The 23,640-nt window shown below is 48.2% G+C and overlaps 1 protein-coding gene across 1 annotated transcript; it reads right to left on the bottom strand.

Moving 5' to 3' along the window:
* Window positions 1-3,314: 3,314 nt before the first annotated feature.
* On the bottom strand, window positions 3,315-21,204 carry VWA1 (von Willebrand factor A domain containing 1; the record flags this gene model as incomplete). Its single annotated transcript, XM_082009462.1, has 6 exons — window positions 3,315-3,355; window positions 4,023-4,292; window positions 5,049-5,321; window positions 6,359-6,637; window positions 12,469-13,032; window positions 21,132-21,204. 6 exons carry the CDS (start codon window positions 21,202-21,204, stop codon window positions 3,315-3,317), a joined length of 1,500 nt encoding a protein of 499 aa, XP_081865588.1.
* Window positions 21,205-23,640: the final 2,436 nt, after the last annotated feature.

Genomic DNA, 23,640 nt, shown 5'->3' with positions numbered 1-23,640 from the left:
CTTCATACCTTTGAGATGTATGCTGGCTCATATTTCTTAGTGAAGCTCTCAAAGCTAAGCCTATTTGTACCAGGCAGTTATCTACCACAGTAAATTAAGTGGCTACTGTCAGCCAGAAGGGCAAGTGCAGATATAACTCAATATTGCTTTGAGAAATTAGCTAGTGCATCCTAACTATAGTGGTACTTTGACATCTTAGTGAGCCTGGGATTATACGGGGGAAGGCTGCAAGTAGTACCCACTTAAGAGCAAATTTCTTCCAAGTGAATATAACCACTCTAGCAGAATTCTGGAATTGGGGAAGTATGCTATTTTTCTTCAGAAAACCATTAGGTGTCTATCTAGATAACAATCAGCTGAGTGGGATAACCACTCCAGTTCCTGGCAGGTGGTGTTCAGAAAACCCACAGTGTCTTGATAGAGGATGGTGGACATCTTTGTGTCACTGAAGAACACACGGGAACTCTCTCAGCAGATCACACTAGCAACACCAAGTTAAATCTTTAATTAAATAGCCAACACCACATGCATCAGCACGTGCAAGGACCCTAAAGATAAACCTGGGAACAGCTCATCTACAAATGAAGCTCTTTATATCCCCCCCCCCGCCGAACTTCGCTCCTATTGGGAGCCCTGATTGTTTATGCACTCATCCTACATAGGTGTTTGGGTGTTATACCCATTATGTGGGTATAGATGAGATGTTTAAAGAGCCCCAGAAATCATTAGGATTTAGTTTAACAAAAGTTTCATTTAACTTACCTGTCCAGCTTGGACTTTTCATGTTCATGAGTACTACCAGTTCTGCCAAGATTTAAGGGACATTTGCTTTTTGGCTTGCTGTAAAACAATTCTTACTGAAGCTGAAACGTTATCGATATTGATGTATTTCAGCTTATATATTTCTGACACTTTTTTTGGGGGTAGTGGGGGTAAAGTCCATGTAAACCAGACTATGAAGTTATGGGTAGAATGCTTACTTTTTAGTCATTTAAAATTGATATTAATACCAGCTTTTCAACCCATACCTCTCATTAGAGCAAAAGCTATGCTTAACAGATTTGCCCTTATTGCCATCAAGAACAAAGTAATCATTCAATAGCTTTTCTATTGTATATTTAATTGTCTTCAAAAAGATGCATTACAATTGGGGGGGATGACACGTTAATGTATTAGTAAACTATGCAGGGAGTTGTGCAAAATTAATTGTTGTACTACCGCAAGAATGAACAAGATTATCTTACTGCATGAGAGATTCCAGAGGCTTTATCTTCCCCTCATCACAGAGTCTCCATTAAGATTAATCAGTCACAAAAGCACATTCCAAAGAAGAACACAAATCATATGAAGTCTTCTTATCAAGTTAATGAATTACTCACCTCCCTCCTATCCCTTCCTCCTGTACAAGAAGACAGCCCAAGGCAAACGTTCCATAAACCTAGACATGACAAATTCAGCTTTCAGGAGACAAGGTCAGTGAAAAATTTCCTCTCAGCTCCAAAAAGAGCTGTTTTAAGAAGTCCATAAGCAGAGCTAACAGAGTTTGCAAGATGGAGCAGCAATGCATGTGGGCTCTCCAACATACAGCACAGCTTTAAAAAAAGTTCCATATGTAGGACAAATAAGCCATAAATTTGAAATAGAGCAAGCATTACTGAGGGAAGGTGTTCCCATTGATGCTGTTTTTTTACAGCCCTAAGCCTTGAATTTTGGAACCATGCTGCTCCAATGGCTTTGTCGCTAGGTATTAAAATTGTCCTTTTTTTTCTTCCAGCTCCCCATTCCAAAGAGTAGCTTAGTGACAGCAAATTCAAGCCTGGGGCCAAAGGGAAAGAATCAGATTTACTTGTCTCTCCTAAAAACCCAATTTTTAAGCATAGCTCAAGCTTAGCACTGGGTGGAAGCCCAGGACAAGACACTGAAGATGTGCTAGGTGTTTTCAGAGTGCAGAGGATAGAACCTGGAATGATAGTGCTGGAGATTTACTGCCCATAATTAGTTGCAGAACAGGCTAATTAATCTCTATATAGCTGCACTGATAGCAGGAGTCACATCCAGTTTGGTGAAACTGATTGCAGGTATGCTACAGTAATTCAGTGGTCATGATCCAGGTAGTTTGAAGGTGTGTATTTGAATGAGAAACAAAAATAACTGCTCTAGATGGTCTTGCTGTCTGGCTTTTCTTGACTCACTGCTGCTCCTTGAACTCAGCTGAGAGCTCTAGAATAACCTGCTGGGGAAGCAAATGACCAAGTTTGAGTTTCCTGCTCTCTCAGACTGATACCAAACCCCAAGGCAAGTGACTTGGGGGAACTGAACCCTTCAAAGTCCATTTGGGATCTGTATTCATTGCAGCAGATGAATTTAATACCAGTGCCAGAGGGAGAGTGGAACAGTGTTAATGAGACTCAGGAATTCAGCAGGCAGACAGTAAGCAAACTTTACTGCTAGAGCACTGACAGTGCTCATCAGCCCTGGCCTGGCATGTCCCTATCGTTCCGTTTCTCAGAGTTCACCAACCAAGCTCTGCCAAAGACCATCCGGGAACACTAAACTGTCCTTGCACTTTATGAAAGACAGGGTATCTTTTAAAGTGCTTTCATGTCCTGGCGAAATGCAACAACATCTTTTCTTCCTCTTCTCAGAAATCCTGGTGGCTTTTACCCGATCTCCTCTGCATACTGTACATTTTTGTATTATGTTATTATTCTTTCTCCTAATGCTTTTCCCTTCCGTCCCCGAGATGCTACACTTTTGGGATGCCTAATGTGAGCTGGCTGTTGAGTACACTGGATGAGTTGGAGGAAAGCTGCTTGGTCAAGAGTGCCAGTTTCAATGGCTGTTGACAGCAGGGATGGATTTGCCTGCATGGAATCTTTCTCTGAGTGCAGGTGCCAAGAATGAAAGGCCAGGGCAGTAAACATCCAAGTCTTGAACATGCTCATAAGCTGCAAAAATACAACTGTATCAACATTTAATAAATAGAGAACAGGCAGTAAGCAAGCAATAGTGAGGATTCATCACTTCGCCTTTTGTTTGTTATTTGTCAGGCATATTTATAGAGGAGGGTGGAGATTTGGGATCGATTAGTCAGATTGGTTGTTCCAGCCAGCCAAGCCAAACCTTTAAGCTTTGGAAGAAGTTGGCTGAGGACAGCCTTTAGGCTTGACAACCAAGACACCCGAACAGACAGTGCAGGCTGGGAGATGATCTGCGAGCTTTCTGGTTTTCTCCCGTAGCCCCTCCTTTTCATCCCAGTCTTTGTCCAAGCAAGATTCCTTGCTCTGCCAGGAATCGGTTCACTCCAGAGTCTGTCATGCTCTCTGTCTGTGCTTATATCCTTGGGCCTCTGTAGCTGGGAAGAAAACAAGAAGTTTGTCAGCTTTATCCATCCATTCTCCCAATCTGACTGAGTCAGAGACCTCATCCCTGTGGTCATCTTCACTATCACTCCAGCCTCTTGCTGGGAAACAGGCTGTGCTTCTGCACTGTCACACAGCTTCTTTTTAGCTCTTACTTCGCTTCAGCCTACCAAGAATCCCTGTGAGTTTCATGACAGTAAGTGGCTTCTGGCTAGTGGAAGGAGGAAAGCAGATGTGTTGTGCCTTGGTAGCTGTGTTTAATAGTTAGCCTGTCCCTGCCACGTTGAAAAGTGAAAGGTAGCCAAGAGTTCAAATGACTTTTGAAGAGCACTTCCAGTTCCCATGCCAGCTTTTAGCAGTCTTCCCACCCTTGTTGCAGGTGGTTGTGCAGGGTTGTCCTCAGGGTACACTCTTCTGCCTGCAAACATAATGCCACTAGGAGGAGTATTGCTCTTAAAAATGGGGGAAAGCGCCCATCTTTGGACAGTACCTTTTGGGCCGGTAGCTGTGATTAAGCCCTATTGGCAAGCTAGCTGATGAGCACAGAGTATTTCAGCCATGAGGGCTCCTCTGTGTTGGATCTCCAGCACCTCAGTGTCCTTCAGGACGGTCTCCCTTGGCCTAAAGTGCCCCAGGACTCTGCCTTGCACCCCAGCTCACCTGGCTGCACGTGTACCATGCGACATAGCCCTTTTCCTGGCTGGTTCTTGTACATGGGCTTCACACACACTTTGTTAGTGGTACCCGAAGCCAGGTCTGTGAGGAGCACGCTGTGGATCTGCGGAGAAACGCTGATGACAGATGAAGGGCCAGTTTGCCGCCGGCATCTGACTCTGTAACCGAGGACTTTCCCATCGGCAGAGTCCCAGGAGGCTTTCAGGGTGTTGGGGCCCATGTCTTCAAAGCGAAGGTGCCTCACTTTGGAGCCCTCTAGAGAAAGAAGATTCATGTTACTGTGGGCCATTTGTATGGAGTGGTGCTTACCACCTAGCTCACCACCAATCCCGCGAGGGGATTGCTGAGAAGGGATTGCCAGCCAGCCTGGTCTTTCTGTTGTAGAGATGCAATAGCCCATCATTCTACATCTCCATGCTGGAGAAGCTCAGCCTAATTAGTCCTTAACTTTGTCCTGGTACCAGCACAAAATACTTTCGGTGGCACTGTAAGGCGCTGGTTGGCCACGTCCCACACCCTCAGCTGCTGTCATTCTCCTAAGAGCTAGATTTTGCTTACTGCAATATCTTTACAGGTACCTCTTCAGAGCAGAAGCTTCTGCTGATGAAATTTCCCCCCCCTCTCATGCTAAATCACACCAAAGAACAGACACTGAAGAAATAGGAAGGAAAGGCAGTTTTCTTTCTATTTTAGGGAGATTCAGGGATCTCCAAGTCCATTCTGCCTGTGATTGCATGAGCAGCTTAGCAGTATGCACCCTGTAATAGCAAGTCATATTGTGCACGTCTGATTTTCTCTCAGTCCTATGCCCTATACGTCTGCTACATCCTAATGGCATATCATGTGCTGTTCAGAAGCTGCAGCTTTCCCCTTCTCTCATCCCTCCCCAGTAACTGGGCTGACCAAGATCTCTGGCTTCACCTAGAGGCAGATGATCTGTGCAAAGAAACAGGCACATTTCATCGACTCCTTGTGCCCATGTAGTTTGCTATCAGAGTGCTGCTCACTCACCTTCTTGAGTGCATGCTTTAGCTGACAGGGATTTCTCCTTTCCCGATTTGTAGATTGCAGTCACTGTCACTAGATAGGTTGTATTGGGTGTCAGATTCTCCACCACAGTGCTATTGTGCTTGCCATCCACCTCCAGCAGCTTCACCGAGTTCCCAGGGAGTGGTCCATACAGGATCTGATAGCTGATCACACTGTCCAGTGTAGGAGCCCAACTAACATGGAAGCTGTGTGGCCCAGACTCTGAGATAAGAACCTGAGCTGGGCTTATTTCCTCTGAAAGCAATGTAAAAAGATTGAAATGAGTATGCAATTCAAGGCAGAAGAATGCTGTCAGAGGAGCATAATTGACCTGCACCATATTTGGCTTCCAGGAGGTAGAAGAAAATCCATCCAGCAAGTGGATGTTGATAGTCACCCAAGTCAGCACAACCCAGCTCAGGCCTAAGAAAATGGTTTCTCCACCTGTGCAGCATAGAGTGGATAAAACTACTCAGCCAAAACTGTTCTTACATGCAGAACATCAATACTGGACGTAAGTTCATCTCGACTGTGTCACCCCTGCTCAGATTTTCAGCGTGCTGCTTTTTTGCCTGTTGCTCTCCAGCACAAATCTGAGTTATTCTTCTGGCCCAAATGACTAGTCTGCACAGAGGGGCTGGCTTCTGCTCCGAGTGCTCCCCCTCTCCTTCCCTCTTACACAGGGGTTCCCCATCAGTGGATACACGTCCCTGGAGAAGCAGCATGCACCTGCTTCAAGACCATTACTCTTCCCTAGCTGTACCTGCAGCCACAGGTAGGAGACAGGGATCTCCCTGCTCCCGTAGCAGCCACTCAAGCTATGAACGTCAAAATTTCCCTTTGGCAGTAACCCACACAAGGCAGCACTGTTTCTGCCTGGCCATCACACTGGGATAGTGAATAAGGATGTGCAGCAGCCTGTGCTTTATCCCCAGTGGGCTCTACACCTCAGCCCTGTCGAATACTTGCAAGCTGCAGCTCCTGCCTTCTCCCAGGGCAGTGGGCTCTGCTTCCCTCCAGCATAGAGTTTTAAGGTTGGCAGGGCATCTTATGAGCATCATACCTGATCCCCTGTTCTTGGCAGTCCAGAACATCTCTTTAAGAAGAGAGCTGCCGGCTGAGTGCCCGCATAAAGCAGCTCATTATGTTCTGTCCTGACCACAACCATCTGCCTCCTCCAATCAGACCATGAGGCTGTGGGATGCAGACCAAGGGCTGTCCTCTTTGCTTTATATATGTGAAGCTCAGCACAGTGAAGACTTCCCCCTCGGTAACAACTGTGCACGTTTTACCTGCCAGTGTAGTAACCCTTGTTGTCTGGGGAGAAAAGTAGTGGATGTTGGATTCAGGAACGAGTGCCACCTCGTAAGTAGTTTCTGGTGCAAGGTTGCTTAGCATGAGGCTAGTGTGAGCCCCAGACACTTGCTTTGTCCTCTTCCTCGCTAGATCATCTATCGGGGCATACTCTACGGTGTAGTAGCCAGTCTCTTGGGCAAGGAGTTTGGGCCACATCAGACGGAAGCTGCCTGAGGTGATATCTACTGCATGGAGCCGATTTGCTTGGATAACATCTGGAAGAGAAACAGCAGCAAGAAATCACTACTGACATCAATACACAGAGCACGGCACATCTAAAATACAGGCCTTTCTGGATGGGAGATGTAGTCTACAGCAACACTGGATGACAGCTGAAGTCACCTTGGTGTAGCAAAGCCCCTTCATAGCAATTCAGTGAACCAGACCTTCTTTGAAAGGTTCAGGAGCACAAAACTAAATCCAAGCCAAGCATAAAGCTAAAGAAAAAAAAAATATGTAAAACACATGCCAACTGAGGCGGCAATATTTGTGTTTTCACACCACTCCTGCCTCTTGGATAAGACCCTTTCACTGAACAGAGCTTGGAAGGGAAATGCATATGTCCCAACCAGCATGAGGTGGCATTTTGGCTAAAGTAATTGCTCAGGTCTGTCTGCACAACAGCTTCAGCTCAAGAATACTACTGCACCTTGCCTCCTAGGCATCTCCAGCCTCAAACCAGTTCGCCACAAGCCTCCAAGTTGGTCTATAAAGCCCCTGCTTTCCCTCCCCATTCCCTCTGTGCTAAGGCAAAACAGTGCTGTGATCTGCTGTGACAGCGAGGTGTAGCACAGCAGGAACCGTGCCCCTGCCCATCCAAGTCTGTCTTGTGCCACCAAGAATGAACCTGGAGTGGTCCAGCAAGTTCTGGGCAAGCTGCTACTGCCCAACAGATGTGTGGGAGTTACTGTTTGCCCTGGCCAAACAGGCAGCTTCCCACACTCAGCAAGACATTACCACGCACCCAACATGGCAAGCAGCACTGGCACTGCCTGTGACAAAGCTGGAGACAGAGTCTGGGCATCCAGGTTCCAAAACTCCTGTGGTCAGTTCATCCTGAGCTCCTTGTGGAAGTCACCTACTAGTGAAACCAAACCACTGAAGTTTTTCATGTATGTGAAGCAGGCCAGAGTGTGAAGAAATAAATTTCTCCCTGCTCTCTGCCTGTACCCAGAGGCCTGGAAGAAGGGGCAGCAACTGGGGACTGTCCAGCATTTGCTAAGCCAGCTGCATTCATCCCAGCTGAAGTCACTCCCTGCAGTGTTTCAGAGCTCCATTGTTTTCTGACATTCAACATTCAGAGCCTCTTTTGTGCTGTCTCATCTCTCTCCCCCTGCACAGAGGCTTCTCTTCAAGGCTTATGCTACCTTTGAGTTCTAGACCCCAAATACCTCTTCTGATGCTCTGCAGTTCCCCCGGCTTCCTCCGCTACTTGACCCTCCCAACACACATGGGCTGCTGAGCCCAACCTGGGCAGAATTACACTGTTCACTGGTCTTCCAGAGGGGCAGAAATACACAGGACTTTGTTTCTAGCTCCAGGGAAGCGATATACAAAGAGAAAGGTGCATTTTTATTTCCTAGAAGGATTTTTAAAAGCACCCTGAGCCTCAAGGAACAGTGTCACTCCTAAAACCTTATGACAGTGTCACTCCTGAAACCTTATGACAGTACCCTCCAGCTCAAGCTTAAATGCTTCAGAGTGCTGTAAGCAGCTCTCACTGCCTACCCATTACACAGAGGTAAAGGGAGGCACGAAAGTCTGCCCAGACCTGTAAGAGAATAAGGGGTGGCCTTGCGTTCTCAGACTTGTCCCTTAACTGGGAGAAGATCAGCTCTCCTCCTCCAAGCTGCTCTGAGTCCCTGCCAACTTCCCTCTACCAAATAAAGCAGCCTCAGTTTTTCCTCTGAGCTGTTCTTTGGCTCTCCCAGGCAGGCAGGAACATTCCCCTTCTCCATGCCCTGCCCGCTCCCGTCCACACATGCTGCCAGCCAGCAGCGCTCCACCCCGTCGGAGCTCGGAGGAGGCAGAGGGTAAGAGGCAGCACCATGGGGCCGGGGACACTACACCCTTCTGAGAGCCCCACAACTACCAGTGGCCAAGCCACAAAGGAACAGGGAACAGAGGAAAGGCTGCAGTGCCAAAAGTCCTGCCAAAAACTCAGGGAATGGAAATAAGTGAGCTTGGAGGAAGGGATCGGGGACACTGGGAATAAATCAGAGATTAAAGTGAGAGGGTACAATACCTGAGCGACATGCTGCAGGAAGCCCAGGGCAAATAGCTCTGCCCCTTGTTGCTAGATTACAGATGTCTTGAGAGTATAAAAAGGGCAGTAAGCCCCAGAAAAACAGATGCCCATGGCATGCTTCCCTGTTTCCAGAGGGAAGCAGCAAGTTAATTTGTGGTATTAGACCCAGGTGGTGCCTTCTTAGCAACTTAGAGACAGCTTGTGATGCACTTGCCTTCCACCTCCTGCCTCTTGGTGACTTGAAACACCGTTTGGCATCCACAAGTCTGCTGGCATATCATGAATGCAGACAAGGTCAAGATTAGACTCGCAGGAATGTTCCTACTTTCACCATGTGTGCAAGAAATGCAGCCAGGCAGCAGATGAACCTGTTCTAGTCCTGGGTACATGATCACCTCTTAGCAGAAGCTTCAGATAGGGCTTGGGACAAGTCACTCCTGTTTCGTTCCTCTATTTCCCTACTTTGATATGGATGCAGGGGGAGGGTTCCCATTCTGGGAAGGGGGAACACACTGCTCCATTACCAGGGTGGACATTCAAGGCCCGAGATCACTCCCTCCGGTCACCTGCTTATATTCAGTGCTAAGTGAGAATGTCAGAGGACTCCAGTCACAAATGCTTCACTGCAGCAGAAGTTATCCAGGACCTTGTTTCAGATCAGAAATGTGTTGCCCTGAATATGCATGGGAAGTGGCTGATCTTTTGTGACTGCTGGGCAGGTGGGCTCCTGTAGGACTTGGCTCAGAAGATGGTGCCAAAGGATGAAACAAGTCAGCAGTTGTCAGTTCAACTGGCTGAACGGAGAGCGAGTGGATGCTAGCACAGAACCTGATGTCATCTCAAAGGAATGCCTTGGTTTCACAATATTTGAAGGTCCTTCCCCAGAAGGAGAGCACCAAATGCCATATATTTGGTACATAATATGTAGGATGCAATGGAAGAAGCCTGAACCAGAGTCCCCTTCCCTTCACACTAGGAAAGGCAGAGGTATTTGACAGTAGCCAGCGGTGGCCACAGCCAGGCTGGCTAGGAACAGCAGCCTGCTGCATTCTGCAGACTCATTGTGTTGGGACCATGAGCTAAGGAAAAAGAGAGGGAGCGAGCATACACATCCATCCAGTCCCTGCCTTACACCCTTCTGCACAGTAGCGTTACTGGAACTATTCCAGGTCCACCATAGCTAAGAAGCAGCCCACAATCTTTGCTCTGTGACACAGACAGGTTTTTCAAAAAGGGAACTGAGGCAGAGGCACCGCATCGCTTAGCCTCAGAGCCCGTAGCAGGGCCAAAATAGAGTTTGGAAGAGTAAGGCACCTTCCTTTTGTCTCCCTGTCCAAGTAGTGGCCATCTTGCTGCGTAGGACCAAAAATCCTTGCTGTGAACTGCAGACCCAGCCCTGACAGTTCATTATATTATTTGTCTGCTCAGATCTCTGATCAAATTCCTGAAGACAAAGAAAATGCTTCTGAACTGAGCAACGCCTACATAAAGGTGTCTACCTTTGTATAGCGAGGTACAGCTGCCGAGACGGAACTGTTCTGCGGAGGGTTCTCAGCCTACAATAGCAACTTGGTAGCCAGGGGCCATTGTGTTGGAGTATGTATGGAGCAGGCATGAAACACCCCATTCCTGGATAGGAGGTGGAGGGAGAGCAGCTCTTAACAAAGCTTGTTTGTGCATCTACAAAAGGCTGTTAAAAAACAGTAGCAAGAGATGAAGATAAGATAGCAGTGATAATAAAACCAGCCTGAGCCATTCCAGCATTGGAAAGGCCTAATTTCTGCCTGCCAAGGATCCTGTCTGTCTGTACTATCCCAGGGGCCAGAAGCAGGAAGGGTGGGGATGAGGGCTGCCTCCTCCTGACAAGGAAGGGTGGACATATGTGGCTTTATTAAGGCTAACTCAGGTGATGCTACCAACGTCTGGTATTTTGCTTAAAGCACCAGACCCTGGATTCCTGTGGGAATCTCACCTTCCATTAAAATACCAGACTAGTAACTTTTAGAACTGATGAGTGCATGGAATACTGCTCTCGGGCACAGCAGAGTATTTATTACCTTTGCAGATCTTACAATCTTCAAGACAATCTTGTGCTGCAAAGATATGCAGTTGATTTCTCATTTTGGGATGCTATGTTATACTCTCTGGATTTAGGATGTACTAGAAGCTGAAACAAGCACTTGAAGTGAAACGTCTGGGGGTCTGTGTGGCATCTGGTACAGTAGAAGGACTGCTGGTACTGCCCCACACTCATACGGGAGAGGGGTGGATGATGGAGGGTAACATAGTCCCTGTGTGTGATTTGTTAAATGAGCATGGCTGGAAACAGAAAGAAATTGCTACATACAGAGGATTCTGTGGAAAGGCTTACTTGGATACTCAAAGCCAGTTCTAACCAACTCACATAGCAGAAAGCCAAATGAGAAATTAAAGCAGTATTTCCAAAGGAGAGACAACCTCCAGAAAATGAATGGAAAAATCTGCAAAGTCATAGTAACTCAGCTTTCCAAACAAATCCAGAGGCATCTGGGAGGCTGAGGCCAAATCCTTGCTTCGGGATCACGGGCACTCCCATCGTGATGGCATTTGAGAGCTGCAAAAAAAGCACGCACTGTGCAGTGTGGCATGCGGATTAGCATGAGATGTTCCTCTTGGCTTCCAAATGCCTGTCTTCTGGCTCAGGTTATGGCTTTAGGTTTCCTCAGACCCTCTCCTGGATGCTTTAAAGAACAGGACTGCTGAAAAATTGAATCTGCTGTCTGTTCCTGCTCCCTGCACAGCAACCGCCACAACGATGTTAGCAACAAAGAGGTAGGAGTTGGTCTGCTAAGCCTAACAAGTTAGGGCTGGGTTTTTCTTCCGAGGGCTGTGCTAGCCAAGTCAGGCTATAGATCTGGTGGATATGGAACACGTTACAACAGGAGATTTATGGAACAAAAACATTCTTCTCCTACAGTCTTAATGCTGATAGCAAGCACCATCCTAAATTGCTCTTTGTAAGAGAACAACTGCCCGCCACTTGTAGGCGAGGTAGATATGTCGGTGCGTGCCAGCCACTGTGCCTGCACAGGGCAGAATATATAGGGAGTCAGATCTACCCTGGACAAGAGCTTGATGGAGCTGACAAGACCAAATCTTTTCCAGGCATACACATCCCATTTTGCGTATGCAATGTGTTCAACACATCTGTGTCCTCCACCTCCATCACATGGCACATAGCCAGGCAGCATTTCAGAGAAAAAAATTCATCCTGAATGTGAAAGTCAAGTCCAAGGGACCTAGGCACCTTGCTCCCACAGTCAGCAGTCTCTTACTGTAGTTAAATCATTGCCTGTTTGGGAAGCCTTTAGTTAACTATTAACCTGTGCAGGTGGGGGTGTTTTTGTGCTGCACCTCAATTGTACAGATGTCTATGACCTGCATGATTCATTTCAAAGTCTTGTGGGTTTTTAAGGAATACAGATAATATACTGCCTGAGCCTCCTTCCTTCATTAACAAACATTAACTCATTACAAACACAAGTTCATCTCTCTAACGGTCTGCAGAAGGACATTTGTCCCAGTCAGTCATGGGACCTTCCAAGGGGAATAGAGAGATATCTGTCCCCAGACCTCCTAAAAGCCTTGATTTATACTTGGACTTATAGCATTGTGGACAAACGTCGCAGTTTGCAAGGGCAGCAACTGTGGGTCAGGGGGACCATTGGTTTTAGGGGATTCTCATGCTGTCTGCCTTGCAGAGCCAAGCATTAACATTCAGCCTGTTGCAAACTCCCAGTGACCACAACCCAACCATACCTAGGATAGCATCTCGAAGCTCCTTTGTGATGATGGGTAGGTCATCAACATCCACAAAGTGCAGGTGCTTCTCAGGAGGTTGGCTGGCAGCAGCAGAGAGTTCCAGGTAATTCCCCCGTCCAGTGCTGACAATGAAGACTGTTACTCCCATGTCCTTTAGGAGCTGCATGGGTTCAGAGATATCATCAGTAGAGAAACCATCTGTCACCCACACCAGTACCTTGGGCACATCTGGCCGGGCACCAGCTTCATCACTGAAGAACTTCTCCTTGGCATAGGAGAGCGCCTTGCCTGTGTTAGTGTCACCCATGAGCTGTTGAGTGTCCCGGATGGCTTGTTGCAGAGTACCACTAGACAGGTATCGGTCAAAAGGGAACTCCATGGTGGGCATAGTGCTAATGTGGATGATGCTGGTCTGGACATCTTTGGGGCCAAAGGTGAAAGGTTGCACAAGGTCCCACATGAATTCCTTGACCTTGGAAAACTCACAGTAGGAGACACTGCCAGAGCTGTCCAGCAAGAAGAGGAGGTCCCCCTCTGAATTGGAAATAGGCGGCTGGGGACCTAGCAGGGGAAGAGAAAGGGAGATATGTTAGTGGATGATGTGAACTCATACCTGCACAGGCACCTGCTAGGAAAGCTTGGTTATCTTGTGCCAAATCTCAGAATTCAGTGAGAATTTTGCTCGGTAGAGACCTCAGGATTTGCCCGTTTTTATTATTTGCATCTAGTGTGAGGGCTCCTGGACTTTATTCTCAGTCCTCCTGTCAACTGACCAGGAATGTCTCACCCCATCTCCCTAGCACCCCCTCTTCCCTCCCTGGACAGCTTTGCTTAAACTCATCTGTTTGATCACAACTGTTCTTTGTGAACACTTTGAGATGCTAACACTGAAGTGTCAGCCAGGGGTGTGCCTGTGATTATTCACAAACTAAGTTCTCTTTGCACCTTTGTTTTAAAGTACGTTGCCAAAAAAGCTGTTTCTGTTATGAACAGAAAACTGGTTCCTAGGTCCTCTGAGGTCCAAGAACCTGGACCTGATCACAAAGAGCAAGAGGAAAAAAGTTCATGAGACCCCACCACCTGAATAGCAGGATTATGACCTGTGTTGGTCTGTTTGTCTTCGACTGCTTTCTTTGGGTTCAGTCTCACTTTGGGACATCACAGCTGCTCAGCCTGATCTAGGCCCTGCCCAAGAGGGTCACTGTAAGGAGAGAAGCCAAAGCACTGAAGTGGAGCTGGAAAGAGCTCTTGAAGGCACTGCAGGGCAGCAGCCTAGTGCTGATCTGCCTGGCCATGGGACCATCTCAGCAGCGTGCTACAAATATACCACCTACCCCATAGGGTTTCATGTTGGCCAAGAAACATGCAAAGGAACAGTTGGAGCATCCCAGTGATACAGCAGCAGCAGCCCTGAGCGCTGCTGGTGTGCTCGGTCCATTGCTGTGAACAATGGCACAATATCCAAGCGCACAAGCGTTGCAGCTGCCATACTTCACGTCCTTCGGCTGGCTGAGACAGACAAAGTCTCACAGTAAACAGTCAGCACATCCCAGCCCTGCTGTGTGCAGCTTGCCCTCTGGCTCTTGGCAAAGGCCAATGCTGCAGACAAGCCTGGCCTTTTGAAGCTCACTCCCTTTGCATGCTCTGCACCTCACCTACATCAAACCCCATTCCACAGAGGTAGGTAAGGCTGAAGATGCATCTCACCTAGCTGCTGTGGTGAGCTCTCCAGGAGCAGCCAGAGGAGATCCCCTGGCTTCTGCATTGCTTCCCTGCTCTCCAGGATTTGTTGCCAAGTTTTGTTTAAAGTCATGTTTTACACATTTGCAAAGATAAAGACAGAGAAGAGGAGCAATAATTACTTTTTTCCCCTCCTTTCCATTCACATGCATGACCCCTACTGTTCCAGGAGCTATTTGGATGGCCAGAACAGACCCCGTGTCTCTCCGAGGAAAAAGGCCAGTCATGGGAGAGGAAAGGCAGGCCAAAAGATTGAAAAACTGGAATGAAGTATGCCCAAATTCAGCCTAGCGCCTGAATCCTGAGAAAATACAGCTCCTCGTGGAATGAGGGCAGGATGAATGCCTGATATTCCTCTGATCCAAATTCAGTCGAGATGAGTACCAGGTGGGAGCAAAGATGCCATTGCAGCAGTGAAGGGAAGCAATTTCCCAGGACTCCAGTCTCACCTCCTCATTCTTAGGAGGTTCTGCACCAGGGCAGGGGCTGGAACAGCGCAGGGAGCCACACAGGCGGGGTAGGAGAGATGAGCTGGACCTGACACCGCAGGAGCGACGGGAGCTCTGGCTCCTGAGCACACCTGGCACTTCTCTACCATGCTCAGGCAGGGTCTGCAAGCACCGCACAGGCTTACAGAGCCTCACGACAGTCTTTCCAGGCCCATGTTATCAACCTGTTACAGATAAACTGGAAGGCCAGTGGAAGTGTGGGAGCTCAGGCGCAGGAATCGGGGCAGAGCTAGAAGTACAACCCACACGTCCTGCATCCTGCCCTCGCTGCTGCAGAAAAGAAATGCCTCTGAGCTACATCAGCTTGCACTGACACCCCTTGTTACACAACACCAGGCTGATCCTGAGTTCTTTCCGCTCCAAGCTGAAGGTGGACACGTTCCAGGAGCTGGCAACATTCATGGTCAGCCTGAGCCAGCAGGTCAGTCATGCCCTGTGCCAGGGAGGAGCCTCTGCCATTCAGAGCTGCTGCTCTGGGCTAATGCACAGCAGTCCCAGAGAAAGCAGCAACTGCTGATCGCAAGACCGACCAAGAGCAATTGCCAAGGCCAGGAGCAACTTTTGGGTCTAAAACAACTTACAGGTTTATCCCATCTTATGATAGTGGCAGTGCCTGGAAGAAAAATGGGCTGTATTTGGAAAAGAATGAAATGATAAAGAAACTTGATGAGAAAAACTGCTGGCTCTGCTCTCCCAGGAGAGGTGTCTGATTCTCAGAACTGGCTGCCTCTCAGTTCAGAGACTACGGTCCACACAAGACTGGCAGAAGGCTCCCTGATTTCTACCACTGTTGGCAGGAAATTCTGGAGTGGAGGAACTTCTTCCTAGATTGCCTTTTACAAGCTAGGCTAATTTGAGGTTTTCTTGCTCTTCTGAATACACGCTGACCTCCTTTCCCAGATAGTCTCAGCAGCAGCACCTCAAAGGGGCCCCGGGACAGGATGTCAGGGAAAGGGCTGCCCAGACCCATTTGTGCAGAAGAATGCAATATGTCAGGAAGAACATGCTTCTGAGGGTGTGGCTTGGAGTCCCACTCCATTTGACTCATTTTCTTACCATTTCAATTAAACTGCTGTTTGGGAAACACAAACACATAGGGGACTCCTCCTACTACTCTTAGAGCGTAGGAGATTTACAATAGCTGGAATATCAATAATAAATGTGGAATTCTTTTAACCACCGCCCTGCTTTCTCACAGCTTTTGAGGCGCAAGAAGGGAGAAAAAGCCTTGAACCAGAGATTCCTGCCTGCCCATTTGGGCACCTCTATCAGTGAGGGGATCAGGAACGTGGGGTGGCCAAGGAATGTGGGCTCAGGAGCACAGATGGACTTGGTGCAGCACACAATGGTTGAGTGCTGGAGCCATGTGCGGAAGCCAAAACCACAAGGCAGTAGACAGCTGAATGGAAAGGCTCCTGCAAAATTAATTGCTCCAAGGAGACAGCTCATGCAAACAGTTCTCCCCCTGCAGAACGCCATGTCAAGGCAGGCCCAGACACAGCGATGATCCTGGCAGAGATGAGCAAGGGGTTGCTAAGCCCCCACTGGGCGGATATGAGATGGCGAAGTCAAGAGGAGGGAAAGGACCAGGGCAGGGGAACAGTCAGTAGGTACAACGGGTCTATTACATGTCCCGACAGTGAAAGCTAACGGCCTGAGCACAGCAAAGATCGTGAACCAGCAAGAGCACAGCCATTGCGGGTACAACACGAGGGGCTCCAGGGGGAAAACAGAAGGCAGAGAGTGGTTCAGGCTTCATTTGCACAGTCTGCTATTTATTTCCCTCACCGGGCACTGTCCAGATGCCTGCCTGTGCAGCCAGCGATGAGTGCCTGGGTCCGTTCCATGGCAGGAGCGCTCACGTCTGTGTGCTCAGGAATGTCAGAGCGGGGTACATTGCAGCAAGGGCCGGGTGTGCTGGGAATGGCTACGGGATGGGGGACAGAAGTGACGTGCATGAGTCGGGACCACACTTACTGCACGTGTTACCGTGTAGGTGTGCGCTGGAAAAAAGCCAGAGTGCTTGCACACGTGGTCCGTAAACATGAGCATGCTGCCCACAAGTCCCTGTGCTGCTACAGAGACCAAGGCAGCACAGCAGCCGCTCTCCTGTAGTAGGTGCTGGCTGAGAGGGCAGAGGCATCACACCCGTGATGAAACAGAAGAAATCAGATGGAGCCTTCAGAACTTGAGAACATCAAAATTACTTGGAGGTGACTAAGCAAGAGGTGCTAGGAGGATGCAGGCATTGGACCTGCGATCTACATGGATTACAACCAATTCTGCGTGACCCAGCACAACTCAGCCCTGTGTTGCAGGCACACACCCCCAGCAACTTGGCATTCAGAGCTGAGCAGAAAATAAACGTGAAGGCCAGTAAGCTTTGCGGCATGCCCATAGCAACATGCCATTTCATCACTACATCACACAGAGCCGAACCTGTGACCTACAGGTCCCTGCCACTGGTTCCTAGAGCTCCCCAACTCCTAATGGTATTCCAGCAGGGCAGAGCAACGAGGGCTTTCTTTGGAGCTTCTGGCTGCATGAAGCAAGTCAAACACGTGTAGCCACAGCTCTGTGCTCTCCCCTCCAGCAGAAGAAGCACAAGCCACTTACTTGGCTGGCAAGCCATAGCAAGAGATCTTGCCAACACGATTGCTGCCTCCCAGGAGGAAATCACTGTTTCTCCTTCTCCCCTCTGCTCCTCACCAGTTTTGTAGTGTCACTCATTTCCTGAATGTTGCAACAAACATCTGTGAAAGCTTCTGATCCTAGCAGATCAGAACGGCCAAAGGACACTGCTCAAAGGGGTAAACAAGGTCATATGCAGTAGCACTCTATGAGGAGAATTTGGAATTCACCACGAAGGAGCAGATGCAAGTAAAACCGACAGAACTACCTGCATGGAGGAACAAATGGGTGAAAACCAGCATGGACCACCAAACACCAGAGTCAGGAGCCAAGCCTCAGTCAAATTGCACTCTTGACCGTACCCTGCAGCTCTGGGGCAACAAGAGAGCTGGGAATAATGTTAACATCCTTTAAACACTGGTTTGACCCATCGTACGTTGCTGGAGATAGCTGTGTTAATGAGAAGGCTCTGCAGGAAGAGCTGCAGCTTCATACTATGATGTTCTGCCTGAAGGGTAGAAAGCGCTGGTTAGCAACAGTTCGTTAACAAATGGCTAACAAAAGCAACAGTTACACTGACAGGCAGGTATATATTTTGGAGCTAAAGGGATTGTCTGTGGGTGGAGCAGGCGGCCAACCCTTCATACAGGCAAATACCATCACAGTTACCTCTACTTAACACTCAGCCCTACACAAGATGGAAACAAATTCCTCCCATTTGGATTTTGTCAGCAGAAAGGATCCATAAAAAAAAATCCAGACAAAGAATCTTACTATAGCAGAAGTATGGCAAGGCTTATAAAGTGACTGGACACTCCATCATCCTTCCCTTCAGGTTTAGGTTTTCAATTCCCTTCTCTTCCTGTTCTTTGTCCTTCATCCAATATAAACATGCCATCTGTGCCAGAGGTGGGGCTGTGAAGATTTGTTACCAGTAAATCCCTGCATTACGCAAGCAGCTTCTATTTTCAAGCCGTTTTCTTGCTTTACAGCAAAAGACGACGGGCTGTTTGGCAAGATGCCAACTGAAGATTTCTCACTTTCAGTGGGATTCTGAGAGACGGGGCATTCATTCAGCATCTCCCTGCCTCCCAAACTTTCAGGCTTTTGCTTCTGAAAAAAGCTGAGGAATAACTCCGTAGACCTCGTATCGCTGCTGCTCCTGAGCTCCACTTAAGTCCAGGGAACAACAGAGAACACCTCTAGCTGATACACAATCAGTACACACAGATCAGTCATGCAAAGAAGTGTTTTGAAGGAGTCAATATGGGAGCCAGATGTCACCATGGAGTCACAGTGCTGCCTTTTTAAACACTTGGCTTTTCCAGGAGAAAAACAGCTGGTCAGACTTCTCTGTCTTACACTGAGATGCTGACAGGAGACATCCACTTCAAGAGTTCCCTGGACTCTCAGCTGGGACCTGAACACATGCCACATGTCTGATTTACATGGGACTTGGAACTTGTAGAGCATAAGGGAATTAACAGCCAAAAAAGATCATGTCCTGTCTTGGTTAACTATGTTTTAAATCCCACATTTGTCTTCCCTTCTCACTGTTTGGCCATGCAAGGAAGAAAGTTCCACAATGAGTGGAGCTGGGCTTGGAGGCTGACAGAAGTAGTCTGCTCCTCCCTGTGGCCCCTCGGGATCACAGTGAGAAGCAGGAGGAGAAAGGCACCGCCTCACCCAGAAGAGAGGTATCCCACCAAGCCATCCAGGAGATGTTTCACACTTAAAACCGTGTCAAAGAGGCCTCTGCCATGGGAGATGGCTAGGTAACCCGCCTACTTAAAGAGCTGAGCCCCACCAAGCAAAATATGCTTGTGTGACTAAAAGCCCAAACTACCTATGCAGGTTCCGGCTCGTCCATACCACAGATTACAGGCTGTAGGTTGAGAAATGGCCCTTCAGACAAATTCCTCTGGCAGTAAGGAAGCTGGGTTGCCATCTCTTATGATGATCTTTTCAGGGCTTTCACTATCTCTGCTGTTTTACTTAGAGCCTCAGGTGTCCTGAAATCATGGAATTATGCCAGGTACCGAGTTGCGTTTCAGAGATCAGTAAGCGCGGGGCCTTCTACAAAGTACGTATGGGTGAGCCACATCTTTATTTCTCACTCACTGTCCCCACAAGGACAGCAACATCCCCATCACTTTCTGCTGATGCGAGTCCAGAGTGACCAAGCAATGACAAGCTAAGTTTCATTTATCAAAGCCCAAACTATCAAACGGTCGTACATTACAATGATGCAACAGAGATCTGAATCTGGACCCTAAGAGGAAAGTGGTGGAACTGGCCATGCACTGCTCTGCCTTGACTTTGTGCACTAAGTCAATAGCCATTGATCTGAAAAAGCTAATCACTCCTGAGCATGTAGAAGGGCCACTGGCCACCCAGTAGCTTCCTCATTGTCCACTGCAGCTGAGACTAAAGCTACGGTCATTCACATTCAGCCAAGTTCCTAGGAAACAGTTATGAACATGAATCTGTACCTCTCAAACAGTTTCCTCCCATTGAGTGCTCATGGGACACCACACAGCACCTCCAGACAAGAGCTACCCCATGCCCAGGAGCCCTGCCAGACTGGCTGTGTGCTCAAGGTTGCTTTAGAGAGCACCTAGGAAGAGCCTAAGAGGCCCCCACATCAAAGCTGCTGGGGAATGGGCACCTTGCCGACAAGCAGGTTCATTTCCTCTAAGGGTGCTTGGCAGCGTAACACAACGCACACAACTTTGCCTCTGGAGCAAGGCACAACCCTTCTGGAACAACACGGCTTGCTTTTGCACATAGTCTGAATGTCTGAGCATTGTTTTTACGCTGGGCTGGGGGAACTGCCACATGCACTCCCAAGGCAGCAGAAATGCACGACAACAGGAATAACTGCTGCCTGTGTGGACATCAAGCATTCAGTACCGTTCCTGAACCAGCCTGTGTCACCGAGGGACAGAACCCAGTACCCCATAAGGGGATCCAAGCAATAGACACAGTCTGCTCTGCGTACCAGAAGCAGAATCAGACCCCAGCAGTCTGGGCTGGGGTCTGAGGATGTCCTGTCCAGCAAGATAAAAAGTTTCCTTCTCCTTTCACACTGGATTGCATTTCTCAGATGCAGTGAAAACCAGATGCAGCCAGCAGTAGTCCTGCAGTCAAAGAACAAACCTTTTTCTCTACTTGTGAACACAAAGCAGAACAAAAGTAATTGCATCAGCTCAACCATCATGGTATGAGCTAAGTTTTCTGCCCAGCATTACAGTGCATAAACCAGAAATGAGATATTCATCTCCTCCACGTCCCTTTCCCCACTGTTGGTTCTGAGAGGCTGACCCATAATCATTTTCCCCGAACAGTATCCAAGAGAAAGATTTTTAAAGAGGGAATATAATGAGCGAATGACAGAGATTAGCAAGAGAACTACAACACAGGTATAGTACCAATCACCGTTTTTACTTCTCTTGATTGATGTGCCTCAGTATGTAGGTAGCTGAGGAGTCAGGACTTTTTCCATTTGATTGGACTAAACTCTTCAAGTTTCTGAAACAATTTCCTTTCTGCTACTGGAAAGAAGCAAGATAAAATTTCTTTCTAATACGGCAATTTTAGAAAGGTTTTTTGTTTTGCCCTTGTGCCAGCAAAGTAACATACAAGTATAAACTATACACCTAAAGCAGCAATATAACTTCAGCTTTTATTCTGAAAAGGTTTTATAAGAAGCTCTAAGGACCACGAGGTATTAAATGTAGGAAAGTAGTAAGGGAATACCTTGCCTTTTCAGGCACTCACCTCTCTCAGGTGTGTTCTGTCCCGCAGCAAACCGCAGCCACAGACCAAGAGAAAGCACTGTCTTGGCCAACATAGCAAAGTCTGGTCCTGGGCAAACTACCTTAAATCCAAGAGCTCGGCTCTGTGAAGGCAGATGAAAGGCTTAAGATCAGTCATATTACGTGCAAGGATCCACCAGATCACAGGGTGCCACTTTTATGCTGCTCATGCCTCGAGATCCGACTGCTTCTTTATGTCTGTTTTGCTGGGCTGTGGTGTAAGCTCTGGCTCCCGTAGGCAATTCCCTCCCCCCCTTCTTTTAAAGCCATAAATCCATCCTGACAGGAATAGCTGGAGGAGAGGCACAAACAGCACCCCTGCTGCTGTTCCTCTCCCGAGTTAAACTTGCCCCAGGAGTGCGGATTGAGTTGCAGTCTGCGTGCAGCTGGGCTGGTTTGAAAAAAAAAAAATATATCCTTATAGATAAAACTTTGGCCCTGCAAGACACTGGCTACAGTCCAACTACCAGGGGAAAAAAAAAAGAAAAAGCTCAGAAATCCAAAGCTGCTCCGCTCTGGAATGAACGAGAAGGAAAAACACGTTTATAGAGGAAAGAGCGAGCAGAAAGGCCGGGGAGCGCCCCGGCCCCGGCAATACCGGCTGCTCTGCGGGGAGGAGGCAGGCGGAGCGCTGCCCAGGTCCTAGCGCGGCCCCAGGGCGCCGTGCCTCGCTGCGCGGCCGCGCAGGGGAGCTGGCGCGGAAGTCACCGAGAAACGCGGAGCCTGCGGGAAGCCATCGCCGCCGAGGCGGGGAGCGCCGGCCGTGTAGACAAGGGCAGGAGACAATGTTGGCTGGCGCAGCTGGTCCACGCAGCAGCCCGCAGCACGCCCGCTGGCATCTCCCTTCAGCGTGGCCTTGAATACATTCTCAAGTCTGTGACTTCCGAGTCAAAGGGGACTCGCGTGCCTGAAGGCAAACCCGTGACAAATATCGTGGAGGGGCAGAAGAGTTTGGCAGAGAGCGTACACCGAAGACCCCACATTCAGCCTTCACCAGCATGCAGCCTCTCCGTGTCCCCAGTACGCAGGAGACTTTTGCCAGAACAGAAAATGGACTAAGCCTAGTTTCCCCTCTCATGGCTGCCCTGCTGCCCGTGTATCTGCTTATGGCTCCTACTCTTCAGGTAGAGGTGACAATAGTCCCTTTCCCTTTTTTTACTTTAGGTTTTAACATCTGATACTTCTGGACAGATCCAAGACGTTACTTGTAGAAAAGAGCTGGAAAGTTACACCCAGTTATGAAAAGACCAATCAATAGTCATCGCCCTTAACATGGGGAGTGACCAACAAGACAGGCTAAAAAGTAGCCAAGAAAGAATGTTTAGACATCTATGGCATTTCTGAAACTGGTGAGCAGTATTTCTTCCAATTTGATTCTCTCTCTCCTGGGAACTGTAAAACAGTGAACAGGAATTAAGAGCCAAGGAGCTGTGCAGGGTGAAAAAAAGTTGTATCCAAACTCATCAACCAAAGTCAGAACAAGCCCAAGAAATGAGATCCAGTTAAGAAACCACGGATCCAGTCATCTAGTTGAATTTCCTGGCCACTTGTTTGTGTTTGCCCTCCCAGTTTGGTACCCAGCTGCATCGCAAAGGAGCTTTGCAATATTGGGTTGTATGATACCTCAGTCCCATGTAGCATAACCCTATATGAGTGACAGGCTCACCCACTGATTCATGCAGGCTGGAATAAGCATTATGCCAGGTACTCAAGAGAATTAGATACCCCTGACCTCATATACCAAGAGCATGTAACTTGTGAGATCCCCTCAAAGATGCATCTGGATCCTGGTGCAACAGCTACAGTGACCAAATACTGTTGCTAGCTGGTTTCCCTGATACATAGAGCAGCATTTCTTAATGTTACAGCCTACTGAAATAATTCTGGGTGTTAGCTGCTGAGTTACATCTAACCATAGGCACAGTGGGCTTGATCATTGCCTCTTGAAATCAAGAGCAGACTTTTTCCTCTGACTCAGTGTGGTTTGGGCCTGCCCTTGTCAGAGCTGTGCTTATTTAACAGCACTCATGGTGAATTCAGTAGGAAGTGCACGTACTCTAGCAGTGAAGCTGTCAGTCTGTAATCTCATTTGGCAAGCAAGTTTCCAGGGAAAAACTATACAGCAGAGCAAATTGCACCGTGGTCTAGTTCACCCGTCCAAGCAAATTCATCTATTCAAATTGCACAGATTCACACTCAATTCAGTTGCTGACATACTGACCATGATGGCAGCCAAGAAGATAAAAGGCTTTCCAAACCACTGTTGAGTGAAGTGCTTGTTCAGTCCCACCCTTGTTCTCTGCTGGTGAATATGCCCTACTTGCTATTCTCATACTGGTTGCATCCTGGACCTGAGATGTGGAAGGGATGGGCTGGAGGAAGCAAGTATTGTCCCGTTGCAAACCATCTGCTTCTCATCAACTAACCTGGACATCCATCTGCTCCTGTCCTATCCTCCTTCTGCCCCATTG

This window comes from Phaethon aethereus (assembly GCF_964289735.1).
Source record: "Phaethon aethereus genome assembly, chromosome: 21".
Classification (NCBI taxonomy): domain Eukaryota; kingdom Metazoa; phylum Chordata; class Aves; order Phaethontiformes; family Phaethontidae; genus Phaethon; species Phaethon aethereus.
This window is presented reverse-complemented; position numbering and strand designations above follow the sequence as displayed.